This window comes from Thunnus albacares, chromosome 11 (assembly GCF_914725855.1).
Source record: "Thunnus albacares chromosome 11, fThuAlb1.1, whole genome shotgun sequence".
Lineage (NCBI taxonomy): Eukaryota > Metazoa > Chordata > Actinopteri > Scombriformes > Scombridae > Thunnus > Thunnus albacares.
This window is the reverse complement of record NC_058116.1, coordinates 34,225,383-34,253,294: the sequence shown is the minus strand read 5'-3', so window position 1 is coordinate 34,253,294 and position 27,912 is coordinate 34,225,383. Positions and strand designations below refer to the sequence as shown.

The 27,912-nt window shown below is 41.9% G+C and overlaps 1 protein-coding gene across 1 annotated transcript in view; it reads left to right on the top strand.

Moving 5' to 3' along the window:
- The window catches only part of LOC122992878 (titin-like), a 212,020-nt gene that overhangs the window by 7,678 nt on the left and 176,430 nt on the right, over positions 1-27,912 (top strand). Inside the window, exons 3-32 of the mRNA XM_044366877.1 lie at positions 538-741; positions 1,375-1,662; positions 3,281-3,366; positions 3,633-3,853; positions 4,482-4,854; positions 8,204-8,452; positions 9,793-9,906; positions 11,274-11,534; positions 12,653-12,715; positions 12,804-13,062; positions 13,778-13,850; positions 14,050-14,262; positions 15,074-15,216; positions 15,421-15,560; positions 16,291-16,518; positions 16,669-16,910; positions 17,000-17,232; positions 17,320-17,484; positions 17,603-17,771; positions 18,164-19,860; positions 19,946-20,227; positions 20,830-21,096; positions 21,600-21,872; positions 21,966-22,229; positions 22,815-23,075; positions 23,187-23,447; positions 23,865-24,128; positions 24,307-24,567; positions 25,790-26,053; positions 26,816-27,076. Of these exons, the coding sequence (XP_044222812.1) occupies positions 538-741; positions 1,375-1,662; positions 3,281-3,366; positions 3,633-3,853; positions 4,482-4,854; positions 8,204-8,452; positions 9,793-9,906; positions 11,274-11,534; positions 12,653-12,715; positions 12,804-13,062; positions 13,778-13,850; positions 14,050-14,262; positions 15,074-15,216; positions 15,421-15,560; positions 16,291-16,518; positions 16,669-16,910; positions 17,000-17,232; positions 17,320-17,484; positions 17,603-17,771; positions 18,164-19,860; positions 19,946-20,227; positions 20,830-21,096; positions 21,600-21,872; positions 21,966-22,229; positions 22,815-23,075; positions 23,187-23,447; positions 23,865-24,128; positions 24,307-24,567; positions 25,790-26,053; positions 26,816-27,076 (8,079 nt within the window). The remainder of the gene's footprint in view (positions 1-537; positions 742-1,374; positions 1,663-3,280; positions 3,367-3,632; positions 3,854-4,481; positions 4,855-8,203; positions 8,453-9,792; positions 9,907-11,273; positions 11,535-12,652; positions 12,716-12,803; positions 13,063-13,777; positions 13,851-14,049; positions 14,263-15,073; positions 15,217-15,420; positions 15,561-16,290; positions 16,519-16,668; positions 16,911-16,999; positions 17,233-17,319; positions 17,485-17,602; positions 17,772-18,163; positions 19,861-19,945; positions 20,228-20,829; positions 21,097-21,599; positions 21,873-21,965; positions 22,230-22,814; positions 23,076-23,186; positions 23,448-23,864; positions 24,129-24,306; positions 24,568-25,789; positions 26,054-26,815; positions 27,077-27,912) is intronic.

Here is a 27,912-nt window from a genome sequence, read left to right as displayed (position 1 = left end):
TTTTCTGTGTGAGACCACAACCACCAAATATCAGGAAGCAGAACTCAGATCTGCTGTGTGACGGCCAAAAAGATATCTGAGCTCTGACGTCAGTATTACAGTAATGTTAGAATCATATCTTCTTCTTTTCCAGCTATTTTCATATCTAGTTTGGAGAAGGAACATAACATGGACTCAATAATTAAATACCAAATTAAAAACATGGACAAGGTTTATCACCGTCTCTCTTTTGGGGTTTTTAAGAAACATGAATGCCAGCAGCCACTTCCTGCTTCTGCCCTGTTACTGTATCTGCAGAAAAGAAAGTAAACAAAATCCAATAAATGTGAGAAATTCAAAGCATCAAGTTATTATCAAGTGTTTCAAACATGAAAACTTTCAGTATCTAATCTCACATTCTTCATTCACTTTTACCTGATTGTTCTGTTTAAAGTAAAGTTTTTTTCTGAGGGTTTTTTTTATAATTTTCTGTACATTAAGCCCGTTTTTACACAGCTGAGTAAAAATGAAACGGTCGGGTTCTCGTCTCCTCTGCAGGTTCTCCAGTTCCTGAGGTGAGCTGGTTCCGTGATGGCCAGGTTCTTTCCGCCGCCGCTTTGCCCGGCATTCAGATCTCGTTCAGCGACGGCCGCGCTGTTCTGAGGATCCCCGCAGTGACCGCCGCGCACAGCGGAAGATTTTCTGTCAGAGCCACCAATGGCACTGGACAAGCCACAAGCACAGCTGAACTCCTCGTTACAGGTGAGACCTCAGGTAGACTGTCACTACCATCACAAGCCATCATTCATCATTTTGAATAGAGGTTCCTCCTCTGTCTCGCTGAATCAGACGTTCAGATTGATTTGTCTCTAGTGTCTGTACGCTAAACATGAAGCTAAAGCCTCATAGCATAAACAGCTAAATGACATGTTGCAGTGTTACAGGAGATCATGTGTTGGTATTTCTATTCCTAAAAGGTGCATTTTGTTACCTTTGTATAGGTCATCCTACCAGCTGTTTCAGCTAGCTTGACTCTGCCTGCCTGTTCCAGTCTTTATGCTAAGCTAATGGCTAACCTGCTACTGGCTGCAGCTCCATATTTACTGTACAGACACAAGAGTGGAATCAATCTGAACATCTAACTCTCAGAGAAGAAAGAAAACTGCTCTTTTAAAGATTAATCAGTCTTCAGCTGATGTGTTCACTGTGTCAGACAGGTGGTGGTGATGTGATTGTAGTGAACAGACATCACTAAATAACAGAGGGATGGCGGTCTGAAGGTGGTGACCACGAGGCCGTACACCTGACCTCAGGGTCCCCTCAGTGCAGATCCACAGTACAGGACAAACTAAATGAACAGCTTCAGTTTAAACATGTGGTGATGTTTCTCTGCAGCGGAGACGGCGCCGCCCAGCTTCCTGCAGAGACTACAGAGCTCCACAGTGAGGCAGGGCAGCCAGGTAAGGCTGGACGTCAGAGTCGCAGGTATCCCAACACCTGTGCTGAAGTTCTACAGAGAGGGAGCCGAGATCCAGAGCTCGGCTGACTTCAGGATCCTCCAGGAGGGAGACCTGTACAGTCTGCTGATCGCTGAGGCCTTCCCCGAGGATTCTGGGACATATTCCGTGACCGCCACCAATAGCAGTGGAAGGGCCACATCTACCGCCGAGCTGCTGGTTCAGGGTGAGGATCTGTTTTTATCTGAACAGTGTTGAGACAAACAGATCAGTTTTGTATCTGTAATAATAAGGTGTTTTGGATGGATTAGCTTAGCACAAAGACTGGAAGCAGGGGGAAACTGCTAGCCTAGCTCCATCAGAAGATGAGAAAGCTGTTTTTAGGGCCCGAGCCCCAAAGGGCGAAGACCCTCTTGTATTTCATGTTTGTTTCTTTCTTTATTTTTCCGCCACTTCAGACCCACGTTTGACCCCCTAAACTTGCTCAAAAACTCACCAAATTTGGCACGCACATCAGGTCTTGTTAAAAATTTGATAAAATGTAAAAATTAACCCCCAAAGTGCCAAAATGTGCTCTCTAGCGCCACCTATGTAACTAATATGGCCGCCACCACCCATAGGAATGTCGTAGAGAGATCGAACTATAACGCAATTATTCGTCTCATCAAGACCTACAAATCATACACTGACACCCCTGACCTAAATCCAACAGGAAGTCTGCAATCAGCCTTTCAATATAAGACTTTGCCCCAATTTTGGGCGAAGTAGAACAAACGCCATCTCCTCCAAGGGCGTTAATGTAGGTATCAGCTTCAAACTATGATACATGACTTATCACACTATGCTGAAAAAAAGTTGTTAAAAACTTTGTAATAACTCGAACGGTTTGGATTTAATAAGCCCTGAAAGTTGCAGTGCCACATCACCCTTACAATGTAAACCAATGGGGAGGCAATCTATGGGCATGAACTTTGTGTCAAACAGAGGCTTCTGATGTCTAAACTATAAGTCTGACCACTTTCAAACCTGTATCAATGGATTCACCACGAAATTTCCAATTATAAAATATGATTTTTAGTGTAAGATTTGGCCAAAGTCATTTATGAAGATATTTCCACTAGAAAACTGCTCCGAAATTCTCCTCTCAACTGAGAGAGAGAATAGGAGGGGGGGGGGGGGGGTTATATACATACAGTACATTATATACAAACTTTGTATGAAGTTTGGTGTTATTATCATTTATTTTACAATAATTATAGGTCTTATATGTATAATTCAGTAGTAGGGATGACCTATGAGGGGAAACATGGAGTGAGGGTGACAGTTTAGTGATAAAGTGCTGCAGAAAAATACCATCAAAACTAAAATTAGTATCTCTGTACTGCAGTTTTTCCTTTATTAGGACCCGAGCAGCTAGCGGTTCACTCACACTCTCCATTCAAATATATGAGTATCAGTTACTTATTGTCTCTACACACCTGACAGGACACATGTCAATCACACTTTGACCAGGTCATGTGGGTTAAAAGTCTTTACTTTTCTAAAAATAGACTTGATGGAAATTAAGAAATTAATTTGTTTTACACACAAACTCATCAAGAGTTTTCAATTTACTGAAATTCAAGTGAATGGGCCCAAAACTCGGACGTGCTCGGAGGCGCGAGGGCTCGTTCAATGATTACTATTAAAATAAACATTCTTTTTTATAGAAATACTTTTACTTTACTACTTATTACTTTGGTCAACTAAACAAAATGAATTAGAGTTTTTACCTTGTGATTCTGGATACTTCAGTGAATATCATGATATATTGAAGTTATTCATTTAAATGTGTGTGTGTTCAGGTGAGGAAGCCGTTCCAGCCAAGAAAACCAAAACCGTGATTTCAACCTCTCAGATTTCTCAGACCCGTCAGACCAGAGTGGAAAAGGTACAAACACTCAGCTGTCATATATTTAAAATATATTTAATCTTCTTTAATGGAGGCAAACCTCATCTTCTCCCAACACATATCACTGTATCATCTGAATTCATCTCTTCTCATTCAGTCTCATCCAATTAAATCTCATGTCCTCTTTAAAACATTTTATTTAATTGTATCTAATCCAGTTTAATCTTTAATCTTATCTTCTCTGCTCTTAATGAAATCTCATCTGTAATGTAACGTGACACCATCTTCCTGTGATCCGTCCTCAGAGGATGGAGGCCAGTTTTCAGGCCACCGCCATGATGGAGATGCAGGTGGAGGGCGCTGAGCTGATGCATCATCTGGCTCACAAGACTCCTCCCAGAGTTCCTCCCAAACCCACATCCAAGTCCCCGACCCCGGCCTCACTGGTCGCCAAGGTGACCGGAGGACGCCAGCAGTCGCCGTCACCTGTCAGACACGTGAAGGCGCCCACGCCGGCACCTGTCAGGTAGGTCCATGCCAGCTTCAGGGTTCAAGTTGCACAGTTTTTCAGGTTTGTGTTAAAGCAGCAGTCAGGTGTCTGTAATCATTCCTCCTGTTCATACTGGACATTAAAAGATCCTTCAAATGTGCTTTCAATGGAAGTGATGGAGGATAAAATCCACAGTGTGTCCACACAGTCATTTAAAGTCTGTGTGAAGCTTCTATTCAGCTTCAGCAGTCTGAGTTAGTCATATCAAGTGGATATCTGACACATTTAGTCTTTTTAGCATCAAATTCCCTCTTTGTGTTTCCTCGGACAGTGTTTCCCTGTTGAGCTGCAGGTGGAAGTATAGTAACAAAAAGAGGAACTTTGGCACTAAAAAGACTGTAACGTTGAAAGATATCTACTTGATTTGACTCATTTGGACGCTGAAGCTTCATATTAGCTTCAGACTGTGGATTTTGTCCTCCATCACTTCCATTGTAAGGTCATTATGAAGGGATCTTCTAATGGTCAGTATGATTACAGCAAGAAACACACTGACTGTTGGTTTAATGACTGAGTTCATAAACTGTGAACCTGTTAAGGTGACAATGCTATCGGAGGTTGGCCCTCTACAGGACAATAACGTGACCTCCCTCCCCGTCTACAGGCCTGCCTCTCCCACATCAAGACTCTCAGTCTCCCCCATCAGACCAGTCAAGTCCCCCGTCACCATACGTAAGCAGGTGGTCGCTGCCCACGCTGATGTGCTGCCGCCCTGGAAGCAGGAAGACTACATGGGCGAGACCAGCTACACCAGCATGGTCAGCATGACTGGCGTGTCCGGCATGGCCAGTATGGCCAGTATGACTGGCGTGACCGGCATGGCCAGTATGACTGGTGTGACCGGCATGGCCAGCATGACTGGTGTGACCGGCATGGCCAGTATGGCTAGTGCGGCCAGTATGGCCAGTGCGGCCAGTATGGCCAGCAGCAGCGTCACCCAGCAGGCGGAGGAGCACCATATCACCGCAGTCAGAGAGGTAAGGAAGGGTTGCTCAGGGAGGGAGGGGAAAACACTGCCCTCTGGTGGTCAACAAGGAGCAATTTGAGACATCTGGAGGACGGGTCAAAAAAAGAACATAAATCATAAAAACAATATACATTAAGATCCCTGATTTTACTACAGCAGGAGGCACTGCTGTGAAACATCATAACACATATTCAGATACAGCCTGACTTACTCTTTATGTAAATATCAATATCTCTGTAATCCAGTAACAGTCACTGTTTCCATAGTTACAATGCAAACAGGAACTACTTGCAGCTCATAAAACTTAAGACTTTCATGCTGCAAATTTGTCAAAATGTAGACAAATGTATGATTTAAAAAAAATGCCCTACAAACTGTAAAACAGTAAAACTCATTCTGAAGTAACACTATATGTCATGTCAGGATAGATGAGCTGCAGTTCCTCTGATGTCCACCAGATGCTTCTCTCAAAATAGACAGTAAATACATTCCTCTCCACAAAGCTTCCCTTCCTCTAATCTGATGTTTTGTTTTGTTTTTTTAAATCTGGAAACTCTATTTTTAGAAATAGCAAGAAAACACAGACTGACCCTTTAACCGTCCTGTTGACCAAATTGCTTCTGATGTGACTGATGAACTTATTCAGATGTGTGAATGATGCAACGTGATGACATTTTTATTCCATTTTAATGTTTTTACATCTGTTCTCGATAGTAATTCGAGGCTCTCGTCTTCGTGTGACTCGTTTTGTGTTTGTTCCAAAAAAGCAAACTTTGATGTGCCGTCTGTTTTGAATGTGACTAAACTGACGTTCAGTAAGCAACACAGTGAAGATGATGGATGCAGAAACGTTGCCATGGCGACTGCTGTTCATCAAGTCAGCAGTTGCAGAGAAAAGAATAACAGACACACAGTCGTCGTGTTTACTGTTTGTCAACCTGCATCTTTAACTCTGAGTTTCTCTTTTTTTATTGTAATATCATAAACATTATATACGAGTTTATACATCTGAACATGTTTTACCGCAGTTCCAAGCCAGTTTCACTGCGTCTTCTTTTCAATAACAAATACATTTATATATGTACAAAATAAAGATTAAAAGACATTTTTTGGAAATCAAAAATTACATGGAAACAAGCCGCCATTACTGTGATGTCATCTCACCGGAAAACCAACACAATAAACCTAAAAAGTTTTTACTTTTTTAAATGAATTTTTAAAGCGGTCTGGATTTACAGACAGCCAATCTCAGCTTCATGTCACCCTGATGACTCCGAGTTATAAACCCTCCGCCGTGTCTTTTCCATTTACATATAAGTGTTTTTTTCTCATCGGCATCATGTCAAACAGTTTGATTGCTTTGATGCTTTGAACCACTTCTTCCTCCCGTTGTCACTTCATTAACACCAGAGTTAATCCTTTTTGATTTGGTTGTCAGCTACAAACCAACAAAATGGAGGCAGAATCATCTGGAACACCAGATGACACAAGTTTTACCCAGAATGCCGACAGTTTGGACGGTTCTATGAACCACAAGGAAACGGCGTGTGACGCTAACGTCCACCATCACGTGGACGCTGACTCATACAGACGCATGTTTAACACGAGCCGCGGTGTTATTTCTGAAACTTTTGACGGCCAAGAGGTGATTTTGTCAGACAAAGAAAAACACGAGGCCGTTGAGAGTCGTGGTGAGACGCCGACAGACGACATAAGTAAAGAGGAGATGAGTTGCGGTCTGTCGTACCGCGGTGAAGATTTCTCACCTGTTTGTAACCACAAAGACTCGACACCTGTTTCAAACCAGGAAAGCTTCAGATTTCATAGCCCAGACGCCTCGCCTGGTTTCCGTGGTGAAGAGATTCCTTTGGATGTTAGTCAGGAAGACTGCCGTCACTGTGGTTTTAACCAAGATGGCCGCCCAGCCGTCATCCAGCAGCCTGAGGAGCAGGTAGCTGTTCATCCGTCATGATCCAACACATCACAGTCGCTCCGTCATCTTTTGTTTTTGGGCACTTTCACCATCTCTCGTTTGGTTTTGTTGTCACAAGGTTGTGGTTGTCACTTCACATTTCTTCACCTTCAGCACTTTTTCTTCTGTTCATGTGGCTCTTTATTCATTCTGAGCTGTTTCAGTGTTTTTATTTCCAGCATGTCAAAAGAGACGAGCATGTTTTATTCATCGCTGGATAAACGTATATGTTTGAGTTTACACACACATGAATATCCTTGTCGTCTCTAAAAACCAGGATAAGAGCTGTTTCAAGTTTCAGTAGCCAGAAAATGTACACGAGGAAACAAGATTCTCCAGAAACGTGATAGTAACAGGGATTTAGGTGCAGATTGTGACGAGTTTTGGTGTCTTTGACAGAGGCAGGTAGGTGTTGGGGCTGATCCATCCTATTTTAGACTTAATGAAGATAATTCCCTCAAATTAAACATTTTGTAGCTTAGTACATTTATTCCTTCCCCCTATTTTACTAGTTTGTGCCCTTAGATGACTTTAAATTGTCCCATCTCCACATCCACTCAGGTGGAAATCTGAAGAAATAAAAAAAACACTCAGTAGACCTTCACACGTCTCAGTCAGATTATCTAAATAAAACTGCATTAAAGGTCCAGTGTGTAGAATTTAGTGGCATCTAGTGGAACACACTTGGCAGAAATGGAATATAATATTAATAAGTATGTTTTAATTAGTGTATAATCATCTGGAAATGATTATTATAACCTTTATTTAAACAGGGAAGGCCATTGAGAGTAAGCGCTCTTTTACAAGGATGACCTGATTACATTATATAAAAAAAAACAAAAGTACACAAAAATTATAGTATCAGCAAACAAACAGGCCAAATACATCAACATAACACAACATCAATTCAAAAACATTCACACTGCTCTCTGTCAGTCAAAAGAGATTTAAATTGATTAAAAGGGATTTACTTGTTTAATTTTAAAAGCTAAGAACTGTGGAGGTGCCTGTAGGTGGATTCTTGAACCTTAAAACCACCAGATTCATAGACATCTTCTCATCTCGTGCAGAAAGGAAAACTTATAACAATAATATTTATGTATATAACAACTTTCTCGACAAGGTTACAAGGTTTTGCACAAGTAAAAGCAATAACAGAAATAACAACCAAGTAAGCATATTTCCCAAAGTGTTGAACTATTCCCTTAAGTTCAAGTATTTCCTTGCAATGGGGGCAAATAGAAAGAATGCAATAATGGCATTAGTTTGAGGGGATAAAATGAAATTAGGATTTATCCAGATCTTTCCCCCGAACACCTGTCCGGCTCTGTACCACCGTCCTGCCATGGATGTCCTGAGATCTATGTGCTGCTGATTGTGTCTCCAGGCTGAGGGAGGGAAAAGAGCCGGGGCAGTGGCCAAGGTGGTGGCCGCCGTTGACCTCGCTCGTGTCCGTCAGCCCATGCATGCCGAGGGCGGTCGAGCCGAAGAGGAGGTGGAGGCTGTAGAGGCGGAGTTGGGGCAGCAGGCTGATCACCAGTATCGAGACAGTTGGACAACAGCAGGAGCGCAGGCTGGTCAAATGCTTACTACTGCTCAGGAGTTTACACCTGAACCGACCCTGCTGCTGCCTCAGGTCAGAGAGGCTTCCAGAGCAAAGAAACAGCAACATTATCAAGAGATTTGACCAAATATTCAGGTGTACTTAGTCTGATTCAGGGCTGTGCTGTTGATAAGAAACTTTACTACACTGGCGAGCAATTTTACAGGCTGCCAGGTGTCCAGATAGAGATGATAGAGACTCCCAGTTGTCCATGTAGAGATGATAAAGACTCCCAGGTGTCCACATAGAGATGGTAAAGACTCCCAGGTGTCCATGTAGAGATGATAAAGACTCCCAGGTGTCCATGTAGAGATGATAAAGACTCCCAGGTGTCCATGTAGAGATGAAAAAGACTCCCAGGTGTCCAGATAGAGATGATAAAGACTCCCAGGTGTCCATGTAGAGGTGATAAAGACTCCCAGGTGTCCAGATAGAGATGATAAAGACTCTCAAGTGTCCAGATAGAGATGATAAAGACTCCCAGGTGTCCAGATAGAGATGATAAAGACTCCCAGGTGTCCACGTAGAGATGATAAAGACTCCCAGGTGTCCAGATAGAGATGATAAAGACTCCCAGGTGTCCAGATAGAGATGATAAAGACTCTCAAGTGTCCAGATAGAGATGATAAAGACTCCCAGGTGTCCAGATAGAGATGATAAAGACTCCCAGGTGTCCACGTAGAGATGATAAAGACTCCCAGGTGTCCAGATAGAGATGATAAAGACTCCCAGGTGTCCACGTAGAGATGATAAAGACTCCCAGGTGTCCACGTAGAGATGATAAAGACTCCCAGGTGTCCAGATAGAGATGATAAAGACTCCCAGGTGTCCACGTAGAGATGATAAAGACTCCCAGGTGTCCACGTAGAGATGATAAAGACTCCCAGGTGTCCACGTAGAGATGATAAAGACTCCCAGGTGTCCACGTAGAGATGATAAAGACTCCCAGGTGTCCACGTAGAGATGATAAAGACTCCCAGGTGTCCACGTAGAGATGATAAAGACTCCCAGGTGTCCAGATAGAGATGATAAAGACTCCCAGGTGTCCACGTAGAGATGATAAAGACTCCCAGGTGTCCACGTAGAGATGATAAAGACTAAATGTCCACATAGAGACAATAGCAAATGCTTGCAAATTAATTGCAAAATAAAAAGAAAATGTCATGCATGAAATTTCTTGATTAATTGGATTGTAATTTGAATTTAATTTTGAAAGGTAATTACTCAATCAAATCTCTTGATAATCATGTGTCATTTGCAATATTTGTAGAATTAAAATAATAATTAAACATTTACATATCTTGTACTTTTATCCAAATCTTTAAATCTTCCTGAGATTTAACGCTCCATGTGAACTCTGTTGGTTACTCCAGATTCAGAGAGCGACAGAAATCTCCTCCCATGTGGATACTGGTCTTGCCCCATCCCCAGTTCCACATTTCACAGTTTCTAAAGTTTCAGTCCCGAAACGAGATTTTAGCAGTGAGGTAAGAAGAGGCAAGATCAGGCAAGCAGCAGAAAATAACCTGCCCAGAGAGAGTGGAACCTAAAATTTAAAATAAAATGTGGATAATGTTTGACCAACTGAAAATGAAAAGATGAAATAATAGAGACCTTACTTTAGCCAGTAGCACAATCTCTAACTGACCATTCGCTAAGCTAAGCCCCACCCACCGTAGTTAGGCTACTGTTGCCTTCAGTCTGCCTTTTCACAATGACAACAGTGGCAGATATATCATCAAAATTCAAAGTTTTTTAAAAAAAATAATTAGTCCTTTATTTCAAGTAGATAAAAGCAACTTCTCATTTCTGGCCGACACCCATCAATTGAAACCATCTTTGGGAAAAATTTATTTGACGTGTACTTTGATTTTTTAGTTTGGTTCATGTCCCATCCGCTAACATGGAGGGGGAGGGACTTATGACCTATACTGCAGCAGCCACCAGGGGCGATCAAGATGTTTTGACTTCACTTTTGGGGAGCTGTCATGATGTCCATATTTATATATGGTCAATGAAATGATAACTGTAACTAGCAGATTTTATCAGCTATAGCTAGCCAGCTTATTAGCTGATGCTAACATTTCTAGCTATAGCGGTTATCACAGTCCAGCATCATGAATAAAATATTAATAGAAAAGCAAAGTGAGTTTGGCAATTGTAACACCATCTCAGGTGACAAGTTTGGCTGGACTGTAAACTTCCTGAAATCCAATAAAGATCAGGACAGCACCGCTAACATTAGCCTAAACTGTTAGCCTTAATCGGCTAGTACACAGTGGGTGTTCCAGTCCTTAATGGGACTTTTTCTAATGTAACCTGTGGGCCCACAAAAAAGGTTGTTAGCTAATGATATGCTAACTCTTAGCCTTAGGCAGGCATGCTAATTTTAGCAGCTTACATCAGAGCAGATAATCAAAAAGTTGAATCCATTCCTCACATTTTTCTTCTTGATATGTTTTAGGTTTTCAAGAGGTTAAAAAAAAACACGACCCTTGTTGCTAAGCTATGATTGGACAAATGCTGTTTTGGGGTGGAGTTTAGCGAACAGTCAGTTGGTTATTACTGCTTGCCTGAGATGCAAACTTGTTGTGCACTGTAGTATAGAAGTGATAAAATGATATTAAATAACTAAATGAATCACCTTTAACCTTGTTTTCTCAATCCCTTAATAAACATACTTAACCAACTTATTAATCCTGCTATATATATAAAACTCCCCTCATTTCCCCTTTTGTAGCTTTAATAAAACTAACGTACCATAGATTCCTCCCTGTGCTGTGGTTTAACATAAATTGAACCAACATATTTTCTTGATGATGGTATGGCTGTTCCTCCTCTTTGGATCGGTCAGGTTTCCATCGCTGGCTCAGCTATCGCCACTCTGCAGAAAGAGATATCCGCGTCCTCCGCCGCCGCTAGAAAGATCATCAAGCCGGTCAAGTCTCCCAGTCCGTCTCGTACAGCGGTGGAGACCAGAGTGACGCCGGAGCCCGTCCCTCCGCCATTCAAAGACTTCGCTGAGAAATATCAGAGTCATTTTGGCACTGAGTTACAGACGGGGGTGGTGTACTCAGGGGGGACGGAGAGAGTATATGAGGACTGGGAAGCCCAGGTTTGTAATCCAGTTTAGTGGGCTGGATCTGAACAGGACAAGAAAACCTGATGAGTAAACAAAAAAAGATCAGATCTGTGTTTTTCTACTGGCACTGGGATGTGAGGAGGAGAATATCGATCTGTCTGTCCGACACTTGGTTCGCAGCAATAAATGTCAAAAACTATTGTTCAGATTCTCATGAAATTTGCTTTAGATATTGATGGTGCCCAGAGGATGATTCATATGTTTTTAATGAGCCACTGACTTTTTTCTCTAATGTCACCAACAGGATCAAATAACATATCAAAACCCAAGCGAGTTTAGTGATGACCAGAAGGTGACCTTTTGATTTTAAAGGAATAGTTTGACATTCTGGGAAATGCACTTATTTTTTTCTTGCAGAGAGTTAGATGTTCAGATTGATTCCACTCTGTCTGCACGGTAAATACAAAAGCAGCCAACAGCTGCTTAGCTTATGTTTAAGCATGAAGACTGGAAACAAGGGGAAACAACAGCTAACTTTTGGACAGAGCTAGGCTAGCTGTTTCTCCTTGTTTCCAGTCTTGTCTGTCTTCTAGCCTGTGCTAAGCTAAGCTAACCATCATGTGGTTGTAGAGAGTAGTATCAATCTGAACATCTAACGCTCTGCAAGTAAGCAAATAAGTGTGTTTCCTTAAAATTTGATATAATTTTTTTAGCGCCACCCTCAGGACAACTCTTACATTTTATCTCCACTACTCACTCAGACCAATGAATAAAAGATATGTTGACTTTAGATATTGTGGGGTGTAATGAACGTTGCAAGCATCACTCCCAGACCTTTAGTCTAATTTTGTTAAGAGTCCGGTTTTCTTGATTTCTGTGAAAATCCAGGATTAAATATCACTGTAATAAAACCTTTAACATGTTCGTTGATACTATTGACAACCTCATTCTCACCTCTTGATCCAATCAAGCCTCCGCTCCATCTTTCTGTGCTGTCATCTTTTCCACAATATTACATGTTGGATGTGAACAGCAGTGTCTCCAATGTGTGTTTGCTATGTCATGCACTTGTGTTCATGCTTTGGATTTTAGAAATAGGTGCAGTCTTCATTAAACTGCATTGTGCTTACAAATCTGCAACTGTATTACAGGTGGTGGAGGCAGCAGCTGTACCTGCAGCTGAGGACAGTGTGGTCCCACCCACACTGATGTCTGTGAGTAGTTGAGTCCTTAAAACCACAAAATATATTTGTCTTGTTGGGAAAGAGACATTTCCTAAAGGTGTTGTGTTTTGGTCTGCAGGACTTAAAGAACACAAATGTGACAGAGGGAGAGTCAGTGACCCTGGAGTGCCAGATCAGCGGTCACCCCGCCCCCGTTATCATGTGGTTCAGAGAGGACTACAAGATTGAGAGCTCCATTGATTTCCAGATTAGCTATGAGAACGGATTCGCCCGGCTGGTGATCCGTGAGGCGTTTGCTGAAGACAGTGGACGCTTCACCTGCACCGCCACTAATGAGGCGGGAACTGTCAGCACCTCCTGCTACCTGCTTGTCCAGGGTCAGTACTCACAGTAAAACAGGAGAATATGGGAAAAAGCATGAAAACATCAATTGGTTTGCATCATACCTCTCAAACAGGATGCTTTCAGTGTCCTTCTTAATATGCGGTTACTTTTGGAGTCCCTCAGGGTTCTTCTGTGGGGCCTCTTCTGTTTTCATTTTATGTTTTTATCCTTATCCTGAAATTATTTCTTTTTGTTTTTATGATGATGGCACCCAGTTGCACTTCTCTTTCCATCTTGATGATTTTACCTGATGATATATTTACATTATACACTGAATTTCCCCTCTGGGGATTAATAGTCTCATCCTACTGTCTTTTTCTTCTGGACATTAGAAAAAATTCTTCAATTACATTTTTACAAAACAGAAATTTTAAGCATTGGTCCTGATCCCGCTGCTATGCCATGTTCCCTTTGAAATTGGGCACTCTATTTCAAACTGACAACACATCGTCCTGCACTCAGCTGTAGGCTCTGATTCAGAGAATTATATTATTGTCACTCCCCATTCGTCTTTCTGCCGATTTGGGTGCGAAGCCAAATATCAACTTTGCTCACATTAACATGTTTGTTTCAGGAGTGATGAAAGGTCCTTCAAAAGCTGCTCAAGAGCACACAATAGTTTTTCAATTAAACAAAACTGTAACTGAACTCACAAACAGTACCACATGGTGTCTTCTTATTGAAACTGACTCTGTCTTTGTTCTCCAGTGTCTGAGGACATTGAGAGCAGGGAGGAGATTGCTGTCGTGACTGAACATGTTGAAACTGCTCAAGAGAAACTGTGAGTTGATCAAAGCTCCCTGTTGTGTTCAAGATTGAATGATATTGGCTGATAAATGTAGTTGACAGAGTCAAAATTGCTCTAAATGTAACTTAAGAAAATATTCTGTTACTGCTTTATTGTTACATTGTTCAGACTTAAAGACAGCTTGCGGTTCTGCTCGGGCCGGCTAATATTAAAAAGAAATATGTATTTTCAGAGTAACTGAAGAAACCAAAGAAGAAACCATGTCCCAGGTGAGCGTGGCTGAGTCAGAGACAGCCGCCACCGCGGCTCCCTTCTTCGTCAAGACACCCAGCATCCAGAAGCTGGTGGAAGGAGGAAGTGTCATCTTTGAATGTCAAGTGGGAGGAAGCCCCAAACCACACGTCATCTGGAAGAAGAGCGGCGTACCGCTCACTACCGGATACAGGTACGTAATATTAAGGCTGCAACTACCAAAATATTTTCATTATCGATTAATCCATCAGTTGTTTTTTGATTAATCACTCCATCATTGTCTGTTGTTTTGTCTATAAAATGAGCTCAAACAATCCCGTTTGATCTGATGAACAGTTCAAAATCCAAAGATATTCAGTTTATAATCATTTGTGACACAGAAAAGCTTCAAACTGTCACATTTGAGAAGCTACAATCGGGAAATGTTTGGCATTTTACTTTAATTACTTAAATGATTATTCAATTATCAATACTAGTTGTTACAGCTCTACATAATATCTTGACAACTATTGGACAGATTTTCATGATGCCCAGAGGACATTTCTCATGATTTAGGTGATATATTTTTCATTTGATTTATAAATGGATCCATAAAACAGATTAAGCTCTACACCCCCACTGCTACTGGGTCTGGTTCAGTCTTGATGCTGTGCAGCCAAACTTTTTTCAAACCCACAGAGCACTATTTAAAATTCTAGTGGAGATCTCAGAGTCAAAATCTGTGAGGCTAAATTTGTGTCTAAAATTATGAACCAGGCATCTATTGTACTTCCATTGGATGGAAAATTGAGTATTAAGTTGGAATATTCAACTTAGTGTAAACATTATATAGCTTCAATAAACAGCTGGAACAAGCTGATACAGAATGTTATACTGTCAGATGGGGATGTAAAGAGGGGGAAATTCAGTGGACGATTAGAGTTAAATCCAAGAGAAGATGTGTTAACTCTAAGTACAAACTTGGCTTTAACATGAACTTCCCCTCTCCTCCCACTGTCCATCAGATACAAAGTTGCCTACAAGAAAGAGACTGGAGAGTGCAGATTGGAGATCTCCATGACCTTTGCTGATGACGCCGGAGAATACTCCGTCTTTGCCAAGAACCAGCTTGGAGAGGTGTCAGCCTCTGCCAGTCTGCTGGAGGAAGGTACATTAGAAAGCACAGGCAACAATAAATGAAGTAAGACAGGGTAACAAAGAGGAAGAGTTCTGTCTACAAAGACTTAAATAATTACCCACCAACCATCAAAGTCATTGATCAAGATTATAGAGATGTAATAAAAAGATGTGGTGTCAGGGTATGTTCAGACACTGAGCTCATGTACCTGTATATGCATTGTTTTGCTAACAGAGGAATATGAACTCTACATGAAGAAACTGGAAGCTAAGACTGAAGTGACAGCCATGGTGCAAGAGCCCCATGTGGGAGACATTCCCCCTGTCGTTGTTACGACAATGGAACAGATGACCACTACCATTATTTCCGGACAGGTAGGAGCATTATTCATCATGATCGATGATGATGGATGAAGTATGTTGGGGAAATCTGGAAATGTGCATGTCTCAAACTCATGGCCGATTTATCCACTAGAGGACCCCTGGAGCAAACTAAAGACACCACCAACACCACCAGTATCTCTCTATACATTACAGTAAACAAATTTAACAGTTGTATACAGGAATATGCATGATGTTTAGTACAATCTAAACTTAAACTATTTGAAGGGTTTTTTTTGACATTGGACCCATTTACAAGACAAGGTATTAAAATTAGGTGCTATTGCAGGACCTCTTCTCTTAGTCGTGCATACACACAAACAAATGTGCAATTAGTCAGATTGCCACAAACCAGACACCTTGTAATCCCGGGGTTTTAGGAGCAGTCCACTTTGCCTGGATGATAATCCAGCCCTGCTAGAACCTTTTAGATTTCTGCTACCACAGAGCAAAGCCTACCCTGCTAGGTAGAAAGAAACAGACAGTTCGAAAAACCTGTGATTAGAGTACAGTGAAAATCATGACGGTCAAACACTAGAAATATCCCTAATTATTCTCATACCTCAGAAAAGTACTTCCCTTCCTCTCCCTAACACCAGGTATGCTTGGCAACTGATATGTGCTAATATTGTAATAATCAACCAATGGTGATCATTTGTCAAAATGAAATGATGTTGATGAACTCTTGGAGAACATTCAAATTTGTGTCTTGTCTCATCTGCAGGAATTCCATCTTTCTGCCATCGAGCAGAGGATCATCCAGGAGTTCGAGCTCCGCATCATGAAAATTACCTACAGAGAGATAGTGACCGAGGATGGAGAGCTGATGGTGACTGCCGCCCCCACTGAGGCCATGCAGCCCGCCTTTGACACTCCTGTCAAAAACTACAGGATCATGGAGGGAATGGGTGTCACTTTCCACTGCAAGATGGCTGGCATGCCACTTCCCAAGGTACTGAATTATTTAATATAAATTGTCTCTTTGAATTGTCTTTCTATTAAACTGAGACAGAAAGCTCAACTGAAAACTGTAAAATAGTAATAGCATAATACTACATCTAGATCCAAAGTGGCCCTCCAATGACATTTTTTCTTCTTCCAGATTGCTTGGTTCAAAGACGGCCAGCGGATCAGGCCCGGCGACCATTACCAGATGGAGGTTCTTCAGGATGGACGAGCCAGCCTTCGTCTTCCTGTGGTTCTGCCAGAGGATGAAGGTGTCTATACCGCCTTTGCTGCCAACATGAAGGGAAATGCCGTCAGCTCTGGGAAGCTCTATGTGGAGTCTTCTGAAACTGCAGCACCTCAGAGATACACACCGCAGCCAGCAGTACAGAGGATAAGGTAAGTTTTAATGTATTCAAAGGACTGAGAAATAGATCTTCCGCAAAACTGTAAACACCTGTGTATTGATGACTTTTCTACGTTCTCAGGTCCACATCTCCTCGTTCTCTGAGCCGCTCTCCTGGCCGTTCTTCCAGCCGTTCTCCCGGACGTTCTCCTGCCCGCCGGCTGGATGAGACAGACGAAGCTCAGCTGGAAAGACTCTACAAACCTGTGTTTGTCATGAAGCCTTCCTCATGTAAATGCTCTGAGGGGCAAACTGCCAGGTTCGACCTGAAGGTCGTTGGCAGACCAATGCCTGACACATACTGGTTCCATAACGGTAAGTAAAAAAAGATTAAATCTGCATAAAGGAGGTTACTGAATATGATAAGTCTCAAAATAATCAATCTATTCTCCCCTTCCTCAGGACAACAAGTGGTTAGTGACTATACCCACAAGATAGTGGTTAAAGAGGACGGTACTCAGTCCCTGATTATTGTGCCGGCCATGCCACATGACTCAGGAGAGTGGACAGTCGTGGCTCAGAACAGAGCTGGCCGGTCGTCCATCTCCGTCACTCTCACCGTTGATGGTAAGATTGCAGCTCACCTTGAACATTGTATGAACACTGTTTGATCTGTTATTAGAAGAGGACACCTGTACACACTTGATGGCTTTAAGTTTTTGGGTATTCTTCTTTTCTTTTCCAGCTAAGGAAACCTTGGTGCGTCCCCAGTTCATTGAGAAGCTGAGGAACATCAGTGTAAAGCAGGGCACTCTGGTTGAACTGGCTGTCAAAGCCATTGGAAACCCCCTGCCTGACATTGTCTGGCTGAAAAACAGTGACATTATCACACCACACAAGCACCCAAACATCAGGTATGTTTTATAGCACCTGTATTAAGAGTATTCATAAACTGGCAAACAGAGTAAGAGTTTTTGTGTCTGTATATGTAAGTACATTATATGTATATATTTATTTCTACTAATTTGTTCTAATTTATTTCCATCTATGCTGATGTATTTATTTGTTCTTGTCATGTTTGCTCGTTTTAATGCTTCATGTGTAAAGAACTTTGAGCTGCATTTTATGTATAAAAGGTGCTATACAAGTAAAGTTTATTATTATTAAAGTTTATTATTATATTCAGTAAGAAAAAAAAGAAAAACTAGAGTAAGAATATATTGATATATTTCTGCATATTACACAAAAGATGAAAAATAACTGTTAAATATGAAAGGTTTTTAAATAAGAGAAATCCATTTTCCAGGATTGAAGGAACCAGAGGAGAGGCCAAATTCCAGATTCCCTCATCAGTTGGCTCAGACAGCGCCTGGTACACAGCTACAGCCATTAACAAGGCTGGCAGGGACACCACCCGCTGCAGAGTCAATATTGAGGTGGACCATGTTGAGCCTGAACCAGAGAGGAAGCTTATTATTCCCAAAGGAACCTACAAAGCCAAAGAGATCGCCCCTCCGGAGGTGGAGCCTCTTCATCTCCGTTATGGGCAAGAGCAGTGGGAGGAGGGAGACCTTTATGACAAAGAGAAGCAGCAGAAACCACAGTTCAAGAAGAAGCTGACCTCTGTCCGAATGAAGCGTTTCGGTCCAGCTCATTTCGAATGCAGACTGACCCCTATCGGTGACCCCACTATGGTAGTGGAGTGGCTGCATGATGGCAAACCTCTGGCAGCTGCTAACAGGTTGCGCATGGTCAATGAATTCGGCTACTGCAGTCTTGACTATGATGCTGCTTACGCTAGAGATAGCGGCGTCATCACCTGCAGAGCTACTAACAAGTACGGAGTCGACCAAACCTCAGCTACCCTGATTGTCAAGGATGAGAAGGGTCTTGTTGAGGAATCTCAGCTTCCTGAAGGCAGAAAAGGAGCACACAGAATTGATGAGATGGAGCGCATGGCACATGAGGGTGGACCCTACGGAGTCACTGCTGAGGAGGAGAGTGAGAAAATGAAACCTGAGATTGTACTTCTGCCTGAACCAGTCAGAGTTTTGGAGGGTGAAACAGCCCGATTCCGCTGCAGAGTGACCGGTTATCCATCACCCAAGGTTAACTGGTACATCAACGGACAACTTATCCGCAAAAGCAAGAGATACAGACTTCGGTATGATGGTATTTACTATCTGGAGGTTCTCGACATCAAGTCCTATGATTCAGGAGAGGTCAGAGTGGTTGCAGACAATAACCTGGGTTCAGCCGAGCACACTGTGAAGCTGGAGATTCAGCAGAAAGAGGACTTCAGAACTCATCTTCGTAGGGCTCCCGAGGCAAAGGCAGCTGAGGCCATACCTGAACTTGGAAAAACACCATTTGAGGTGGTGACGGTTGAGAAACCCACAGACGAAACTCATCTGAAAGAGGTGGTCAAGCTCAAGAAGGTCCATAGAATCGTCCATGAGAAAGCCAGAGAGGAGTCAGAAGAGCTGAGGAGCAAGTTTAAGCGCAGGACAGAGGAAGGCTATTACGAGTCCATCACTGCAGTGGAGCTCAAGTCACGCAAGAGGGATGACTCCTACGAGGATCTTCTGAAGAAGACAAAGGACGAACTGCTTCACCACGCTAAGTTGAGGGAGGAGGCTGAGAGAAAGAAGGAGGAGGAGCGCCTCAAACTTACTGCTAAACCACTCAAACCAGAAAGGGTTAAGCTCTCAGCCAGCATGGAAGCTCCGAAGATCCTGGAGCGTATTACCAGCCAAACAGTTGCACAGGGTGAAGAAGTAAAATTCAGAGCCCGAGTCGTCGGCAGACCAGACCCTGAGTGTCAGTGGTTCAAGAACGGTGTTCAGCTGGAGAAGTCCGAACGTATTTACTGGTTCTGGCCTGAAGATCATGTGTGTGAACTGGTGATCAGAGATGTCAGAGCAGAGGATTCTGCTAGCATCATGGTTAAAGCTGTGAACAAGGCTGGAGAGACTTCCAGCCATGCTTTCCTGCTGGTGCAAGGTAACACAGCTCTGGATTGGCAAAAATATATGTGTGCATTTGAAATGTGAATTTTCTCACAAAATTTCTGTTATCATTTTTGCAGCAAAACAAGTCATCACCTTCACCCAGAAACTGGAAGAGATCAATGCCAAGGAGAAGGAAACTATGGCTACCTTTGAATGTGAAACCAGCGAGCCTTTCGTCAAGGTCAAATGGCTGAAGAATAATGTGGAGATCTTCTCTGGAGATAAATACAGGATGCACTCTGACAGGAAGGTTCACTTCCTGTCTGTGCTGTTGGTTGACATGAAGGATGATGCAGAATACACCTGCGAGGTTGTAGATGAGGATCACGTCAGGACAACCGCCAAGCTTAATGTTGAAGGTGGGTTGGACAACCGGCTGCACACAAAGTTGAGATTACTGGGACATTTATTTTTCCTTCAGAGATAATGTTTCTTAAAGCTGGTAGTTCCTGCCATTCAACCACATCTACTGACATATCTGAACACTGATTCTGAGCTTTGGTCTATTTGATCTATTATAAAATTATGTTTAGGAACAATATTTGACTGTGGACACTATTTAGGTACATTTCTCCATTACAATTACATTAAATCCTGCAAGAAAAAATGTGCCATGTTTTAATCAACAAAGAGCGACACTCACTGGTGGTGTCTGGTACCATACCTTGACTACTTCTTTTGTCTTTCTTGTCTCTAGTCCAGTATGTTTGTCATATCCAGAGCATCAAATTACACATCACTTACACATAACTTAAGTTTTCATATAATTATAATGATTATGAAAGAGATTCCACATTAAAAAATAATTACTAGATGCAACTGCCCTTGTAAAGCCAATGGAACTTGTGGTTCCCTGATGCCTCAGTTTGCTATTATGGTTTCTGGTATCAAAAGGAAAACACTATTGAACTGATTATAAACCAAAACTGTCAATATTCCATCTGTGTTATGTAATCAACAGGAGCCCCACTGGAGATCCTGCAGCAGCTGGAGAGCACAGAGGTACCGGAGACCTACTCTGGAGAGTTTGAGTGCGTTGTGACTCGTGAGGATGCTGAGGGCAGCTGGTTCTTCGGAGAAAAGCTGCTCTCTCCCAGCAGTAAATACGTCATTTCCTCCCGTCGTGGACGACACAGCCTTTCCGTCAAGGATGTCAAGAAGGAGGACCAGGGAAAATATAGCTTCAAAGTGGGCGAGTTCCAGACAAGTGCTTCACTGAAGATGAAATGTGAGTTATGAACAAAGTGCAAGTTTTTAGTTTTATATTTTTATTCTGATATCCCAGTTTAACCAAAATCTGTCAGTCCATCCAAGTCTTTGTTGAATTGTGATGTTATTCTGAAAAATCTTGGTCAAATTCCCATCAAGTTTGATATATATAATAATGGTCCCCAGAAGGTTAATCCTAATAATTTAAGTGACCCTCTGGACTTACAGTAGTGCCAACAATAGGCCAATATTCTCATGAATGTTACTGAGCACATTTCTACTCCCCAGAGGATGAATCCTTAAGATGTTGGCAATGTCACAAGCTTTCCTGTAGTATAAAGGCTCTAAAGGCTCTAACATTAGTAAGAGTCATCTCTTTTTTTTATTCAGTCCCAACAAGTAAACATTTTGGGATGAATTGAATTTTGCAGCCTGTAAGAGCCATAAGAGGATTAGAATCAGACTGTCAGATTTAAAACCTGGTTGTATCTGGTGCTTTACACATTTTTCTTGATCTTTCAGTGCGTCCCGTGACTTTGATGCAGCCTCTGACCGACCTGACCGTCTGTGAGGGTGACATTGCTCAGCTGGAAGTCAAGTTCTCCCAGGAGAACGTTGAAGGAACCTGGATGAAGAACGGACAGCCCGTCACTGCCTCAAGCCGTGTGCACATTGTAATTGACAAACATATTCACAAACTCCTGATTGAAGACACCAACAAGGATGACTTGGGAATGTACTCCTTTGAGGTTCCTGCTCAGGAGATCTCAACCTCAGCAAAGCTGACCGTACAGAGTAAGTCAAATATTGCTTTTCTATCCAACTTTCTCAGGATTTAGCATTCCAAAGTAAAGCATTACGAACTAAACATCTGGTCTCATGTTGCAGTTATTGGCATCCTGACCCCACTGAAGGATATAAGTGCTGTTGAGGGCACCAAGGCTGTTCTGGAGGCCAAGATCTCCGCTCAGGACATCAGCTCAGTCAAATGGTATCACAACGACAAACTGCTGACCTCCAGTGACCGAGTCCACATAGTGGCAAAGGGAGCCAAGCAGCGTCTTGTCTTCACCAGGACATATGCCTCCGATGAGGGACACTACAAGCTGGTGGTTGGCCGAGCTGACACCAGCTGCAAATTGTCTATTCAGAGTAAGTTGTAGAAGAGAGGACTGAGGTATAAACATGTGTTAACTTACGAAGACAATTACTTGTTACCAGGATTCTTACTATTGTAGTTTTTACATTATTATGCTTTGTACAAACATGTACATGTACATGGCTATGCCATGTTAGCTGGCATAGCTAACATGGCATAGCATGTTAGCTATGCCAGCAGTTTATATGGGGCACATAGTACAGAGTCTATGTGTTTGAAATAATATTTGATGCCCGTTGTACTTTACAGAAAGTGGAGTTTTATTAAAGGCACAGTATTGGGAAATGCATGTCATTCTGAAGGAAATTACATGAAAACACCATATTAGCCTGTTGGCTTTAAAATGACCAATCACATGCACGTACTGGAGCTTTTTCTACTGCTACCTGGAATAAACAGCTGATCTGACTGAAACAGCTCCATCTGCTGCTCAATTAACATATCCACATGTTCTGTGAAAGAGAGGCACAATGTTACATGGCTTAAGTGCAATAATTGATCATTGATCGATGCTGATCAATGTGAACGATGAACAGTGGATCACTGGTTAACTCCACAACCTTTTTTCATCTCAACAGCTGTCGAGATTGTGACCCCAATGAAGGACAATGAGTGCTCTGAGTCTGAGCACATTAAATTCGAAGTCGAGCTTTCTCACCCGGGCATCATCGCCTTCTGGACTTTCAAGAATGAGCCGCTGAAACACAGTAGCAAGTACAAGATGGAGTCCAAGAACAAGCACCACACCCTGATGGTCATGGACATAATGAAGGATGAGGAGGGCGAATACATGTTCGCCGCTGGTGAGAAGAGGTGCAGCGCTAAGCTCACTGTGTCAGGTATGCCAGACTACATTTATCAGCAGCTCTAGAGATTTCTGATCCAAGTTAACATATTGTAGCTTTGACTGGACCAAGCATTAACAGACTAGATCCATCTTCTGTCACCAGGTGGTGCTATCAAGAAGCCTCTGCGTGATTTGGTGGTGGCTGACTCCCAGACCGCTGTGCTGGAGTGTGAAGTAGCCAACCCGTCCTCAGAGGGCAAGTGGCTCAAAGATGGCGAGCCCATCGACTTCAGTGAGAACGTGCTGAGTGAGGTGAAGGGTGCCGTCAGACGCCTTGTCATCGTCATCACCAAAGGCACCCACATCGGAGAGTACACATATCAGGTCGCCAGCTCCAAGACCTCAGCCAATCTGAAAGTTGAGGGTAAGTCCACATTATGTTAAAGTTTAATCTTAAAAACAGAAACATTTCTTCATAACCTGCTTAAATCCTTTGTAAATGAAGCACATAAGGACAGATACAGTATGTGTTCCAGGAGACGCTGAAGTTGGATTTCATGTACATGTACCTGTAACAGCTGTGAAACTAAACCCAGCTTACTCTTGCTAGCCAACAAGATACAGAAAGTGTAAACAGGACTCTTTTGGGCTAGCTGGAAGGTGTATTTTTCTTACTTTGATGATGGCTGGCTGTTTCCTCCCTGCTAATTAGCCTAGCTTATTAGGACCTCTCTGTACTGAACACATAAAACCCTCTCGTGGCACCAGGTTGAGAGCAACTGATCTCAAGCATTCACTAACAGAGGGCCAAATCCTGGAGTAATGATGTTTGTCTTAACAGCTGTGAAGGTGAAGAAGACCCTGAAAAACCTAAATGTGGTCGAGACACAGGACGCTGTTTTCAACCTGGAGCTGACCCACGAAGACGTGAAGGGATCGCAGTGGGTCAAGAATGGCGTCGAAATCCAGCCCAGTGATAAATATGAGATCATCACTGAAGGCACAGCCCACACCCTGAAGATCAAGAACTGCAACACACATGACGAATCCGTTTATTCTTTCAGACTGGGGAAACTGTCTGCAAGCGCCAGGCTGAACGTTGAAAGTAAGCAACTACTGACTTTTCAAAAAACAGAACAACACAACTTTAACTTGAGCCAAATGTGAGCAGTAGCTTCCTAAAAATAAAGAATTAAAAGACGTACTATTCCAACGTTATCCAGAAACTGGATTTGTAGTTGTCACAGAACAAATTCTCTAATTGTGAAATATTTTCCCCACAGTGATCAAGATTCTGAAGAAGCCAAAGGATGTTACATCACTGTTGGGAGCAACTGCTGTATTCGAGGTTGGCATCTCTGAGGACGACATCCCCCTGAAATGGATGTTCAAAAACGTTGAGCTGAAGCAGAATGAGCACTACAAGATGTTCAGTGAGAAGAAGACCCACAAACTGACTATCCAGAATGTGGACAACAGCAAAGAGGGAGAGTACACCGCTGTGGTGGGCCATCTGCAGTGCAGCGCTCGCCTCACCGTCGAGTGTAAGTGTCGGTGTGGTATGACACGTTAGCAGCCTAAAGATGAAAAGTTTCTGAGGATGTCTGATGAGGATTAAAATAAACTGTGTGGAGGGGATACTAGCATTAACATGTCACCACCATGTACTACTAGGTACTACAAAGAACTTAACCAAGACAGAACATTTATCTGCATCGGACTATTTATTGCTTTCATATTTGTCAATTGCAATATTGTTTGTCAGGTAACAGGCCACAGACAAAAACTAGTCTAATACTTGAGGCTAACTAAAGCACAGGTGGTGCCTGACCATATGTTGCAGATTCTAATATTGTCTGAAATGTAAATCTGAAAATACAGACCTTGTGTTTTTAATGTCAGTGCTAGTGAATTTCCTCCATGTGTGCTTAACTCATTTAACTGTCAAAACTAAGACACACTTAATTTAACTTCATAGTTATACTTGCCCAGTATTAGTTATTTGTGTGGTTTTCTGACCAATAGGTTTTATGTCACTTAAAGCTATGGCACTTTGCTGACCTTCTCATGACATTTCCACATTCAGGTCACAAAAACAAAGTTTAGGACATTGGATCCACTTTTGATGTCAGGACTTGAGACTTGACTTTCAAAAGAGTGACTGATATTTATACCAAAAAAATGAATTTAATATATAATTTGTATAATTTGGAAAAGGACTTTAAGATGATCATAGACAACTTTGATTATTTTTATGTTGTTGGAAACATCCATAAACATTCAATCTTGAGAAAATAAACTGTCCTATTGGTGCATTTTAAACCTTTAATTCCTCTCACTTCAGTGCTTGGGTGTACTTTATATTGTTCTGCTTATGATGACAATTGTTTGAAATGCAAAACTGGTTTTAGTAATTTATTCTGACTCCAGTGGGTTTATGTCTTATTTTTCTGCCAGAACTTCACCTTTGACTCTCTAACTATCAAAGGTTTGCTGCAATCTACCGTGACAGTTTATACTTAAAACTTGGTTGGAGTTTAAATGTGCAAGTATATTTTTGGTGCATCCTGATAATATTTAAATAGAACCCTAAAATAAAATGTAAGCTCTAACTTATTTTAGTTTTGATTGTGATCCAGTTCAAATTTAACAGTAACAGTGGAGCCTTGATTTAAACTACTTGAATGAGCTACATGTAGCCGTAAAGCTGATTGTTGGGATTAAATAAACTAGGACTGACATTCTCTCCTCACATGTATTCCTCAGCTCTGCGAATCACCAAAAGCTTGAAGAACGTTGAGGTCCCTGAGACCCAGGTGGCCACGTTCGAGTGTGAGGTTTCTCACTTCAACGCACCATCCACCTGGTTGAAGGACGGTGTGGAGATCGAGATGAGCGAGAAGTTCAGGATGGTGGTTCAGGGAAAACATCACCAGTTGACGATCATGAACACCTGCAGCAAGAACGACGCTGGAGAGTACACCTTCGTCTGCGGGACCGACAGAGTCTCTGCAACACTAACTGTTCACCGTAAGTTCCTCCCGTTAGCTGCTGTTAATGATGGCAACACGGACGCATCAAAGTTTAAAGATTTAAAGTTTCAGATCAGAACACCTTTGATTTTCAGATTTTTATATAAAGTAATTTATAAATGGCTTTAAAATGTTCAAAATCTCTTAATTAAATTTAGTAGATTTCAAGTTAATATACACATTAGTTGGAATTATTAATGTTATTAATGTTATTATAGTCAGGACTTTGGTTTATGTTAGTAGGTTTTTAGGGCCCCTTAAATTAATTTAGCCCATGTCAGGGTAAACCTATTACTACCGAATAAGAATCAATTAAAACGCCATTCATTTCCAACTGAAATATTTCAGAGCCCTCACATAATCCTTTCACTTTAACACCTTAAATTGATCATTAATGGATTTGTGAAATATTTAAATTACAAGACCAATTAAGGATTTCTGACTGCTATACAAAACACCTTGATTTGGATGACTTTTAGTGTTTTCAGTAAGTAAATTTAGGTAATTTTGAAAAATGTTGATCATGATTTACTGAAGTCCAAGGTCACGTCTTCAAATGTCTTATTTTGTCTGACCATAAGTCCTAAACTCAAGTATTTTCAGTTTAATATTAAATAAGATAAAGAAAAGCAGCACATCCTCACAATTACAGAGCTAAAGCCAGAGAATATGTTTGCTCGAAAAAGGATGAACGATTAAATCAAGTATACAAATAGTTCCTGATACATTTTCATGAGTCTGAAGTTATTTTTGTTTTCAGCGATCCTCATCACGAAGATGCTGGAGCACGTGAACGCTCAGGAGAAAGACACAGTCACATTTGAGGTGCACGTCAACTACGAGGGAATCACATACAAATGGCTGAAGAACGGCGTTGAGATCCGCTCCACAGACAGATCCCAGGCTCGCTGCAAACAGCTGATTCACACTCTGAACATCAGGAATGTTCATTTTGGAGACAGCGCTGAGTACACCTTCATGGCCGGCTCTGCAGTGACTACAGCTAAACTTGATGTTGAGGGTAAGATGTATTTTCTTTTATTTATATAGTAATTAAAGTAGTAAAAAATGTCAGCAGCTAGACTTCCCACTTCCTTCAGCTAGTTCCCAACTTTGTCTGTTTGGTGCTGGGCAAGAAAAGCTAAAAACCCCACATAAAGATATCACTAGCACCACCCGAAGGACCCAGAGAACAACAGCAATTAAATAAAGCCTCTGAAGGGCTTCTAGAACCATATAAAGGAACCTTTAATCCTCCTCAGTGGCCACTATAACCAGGGGAATTGTTGAAATAACTACCTTGAACCTTTGTAAGGACCACTTGTTCCACTAAAACCTCCCCAATGACCACTAGAACTTCTGGAATCTCCTCAGTGACCAGTACAACCACCTAAAGGATCACTAGAACCCCCAAGGGACTTCCAAAATCCACCAGCATGACCAGCAGAATCCACTAGAAATTACCCAATGATAACAACATCTTAAGGGTCACTAGAACCATCTAAAGCATCCTTAAAACATCTGCTGTGGCCACTAGAACCTCTTGGGAGACCCCTAGAATCTTTTCAGTGACAAACCTGAACCTTCATAAGGACCACTAGTACAACTAAAACCTCTCCAACCTCCAGAGTGACCAGCAGAAATGAAATAGACAGTAAATCCAAACTTGAAGCTAATGGTTGAGTCAGGTTTTAATTCTCTGTGATTTCAGCACGATGAGCAAGGCCTTCAAGCTTACACTCAGTCGTTTAATTTAATGTTAAAATCAAACATACTGATAAATGCGGTGGTCCTGAGGGTCAACACAGTACCTTTCAGAAAACACAATGACATTTCAGCAGGATAAATAGAGATATC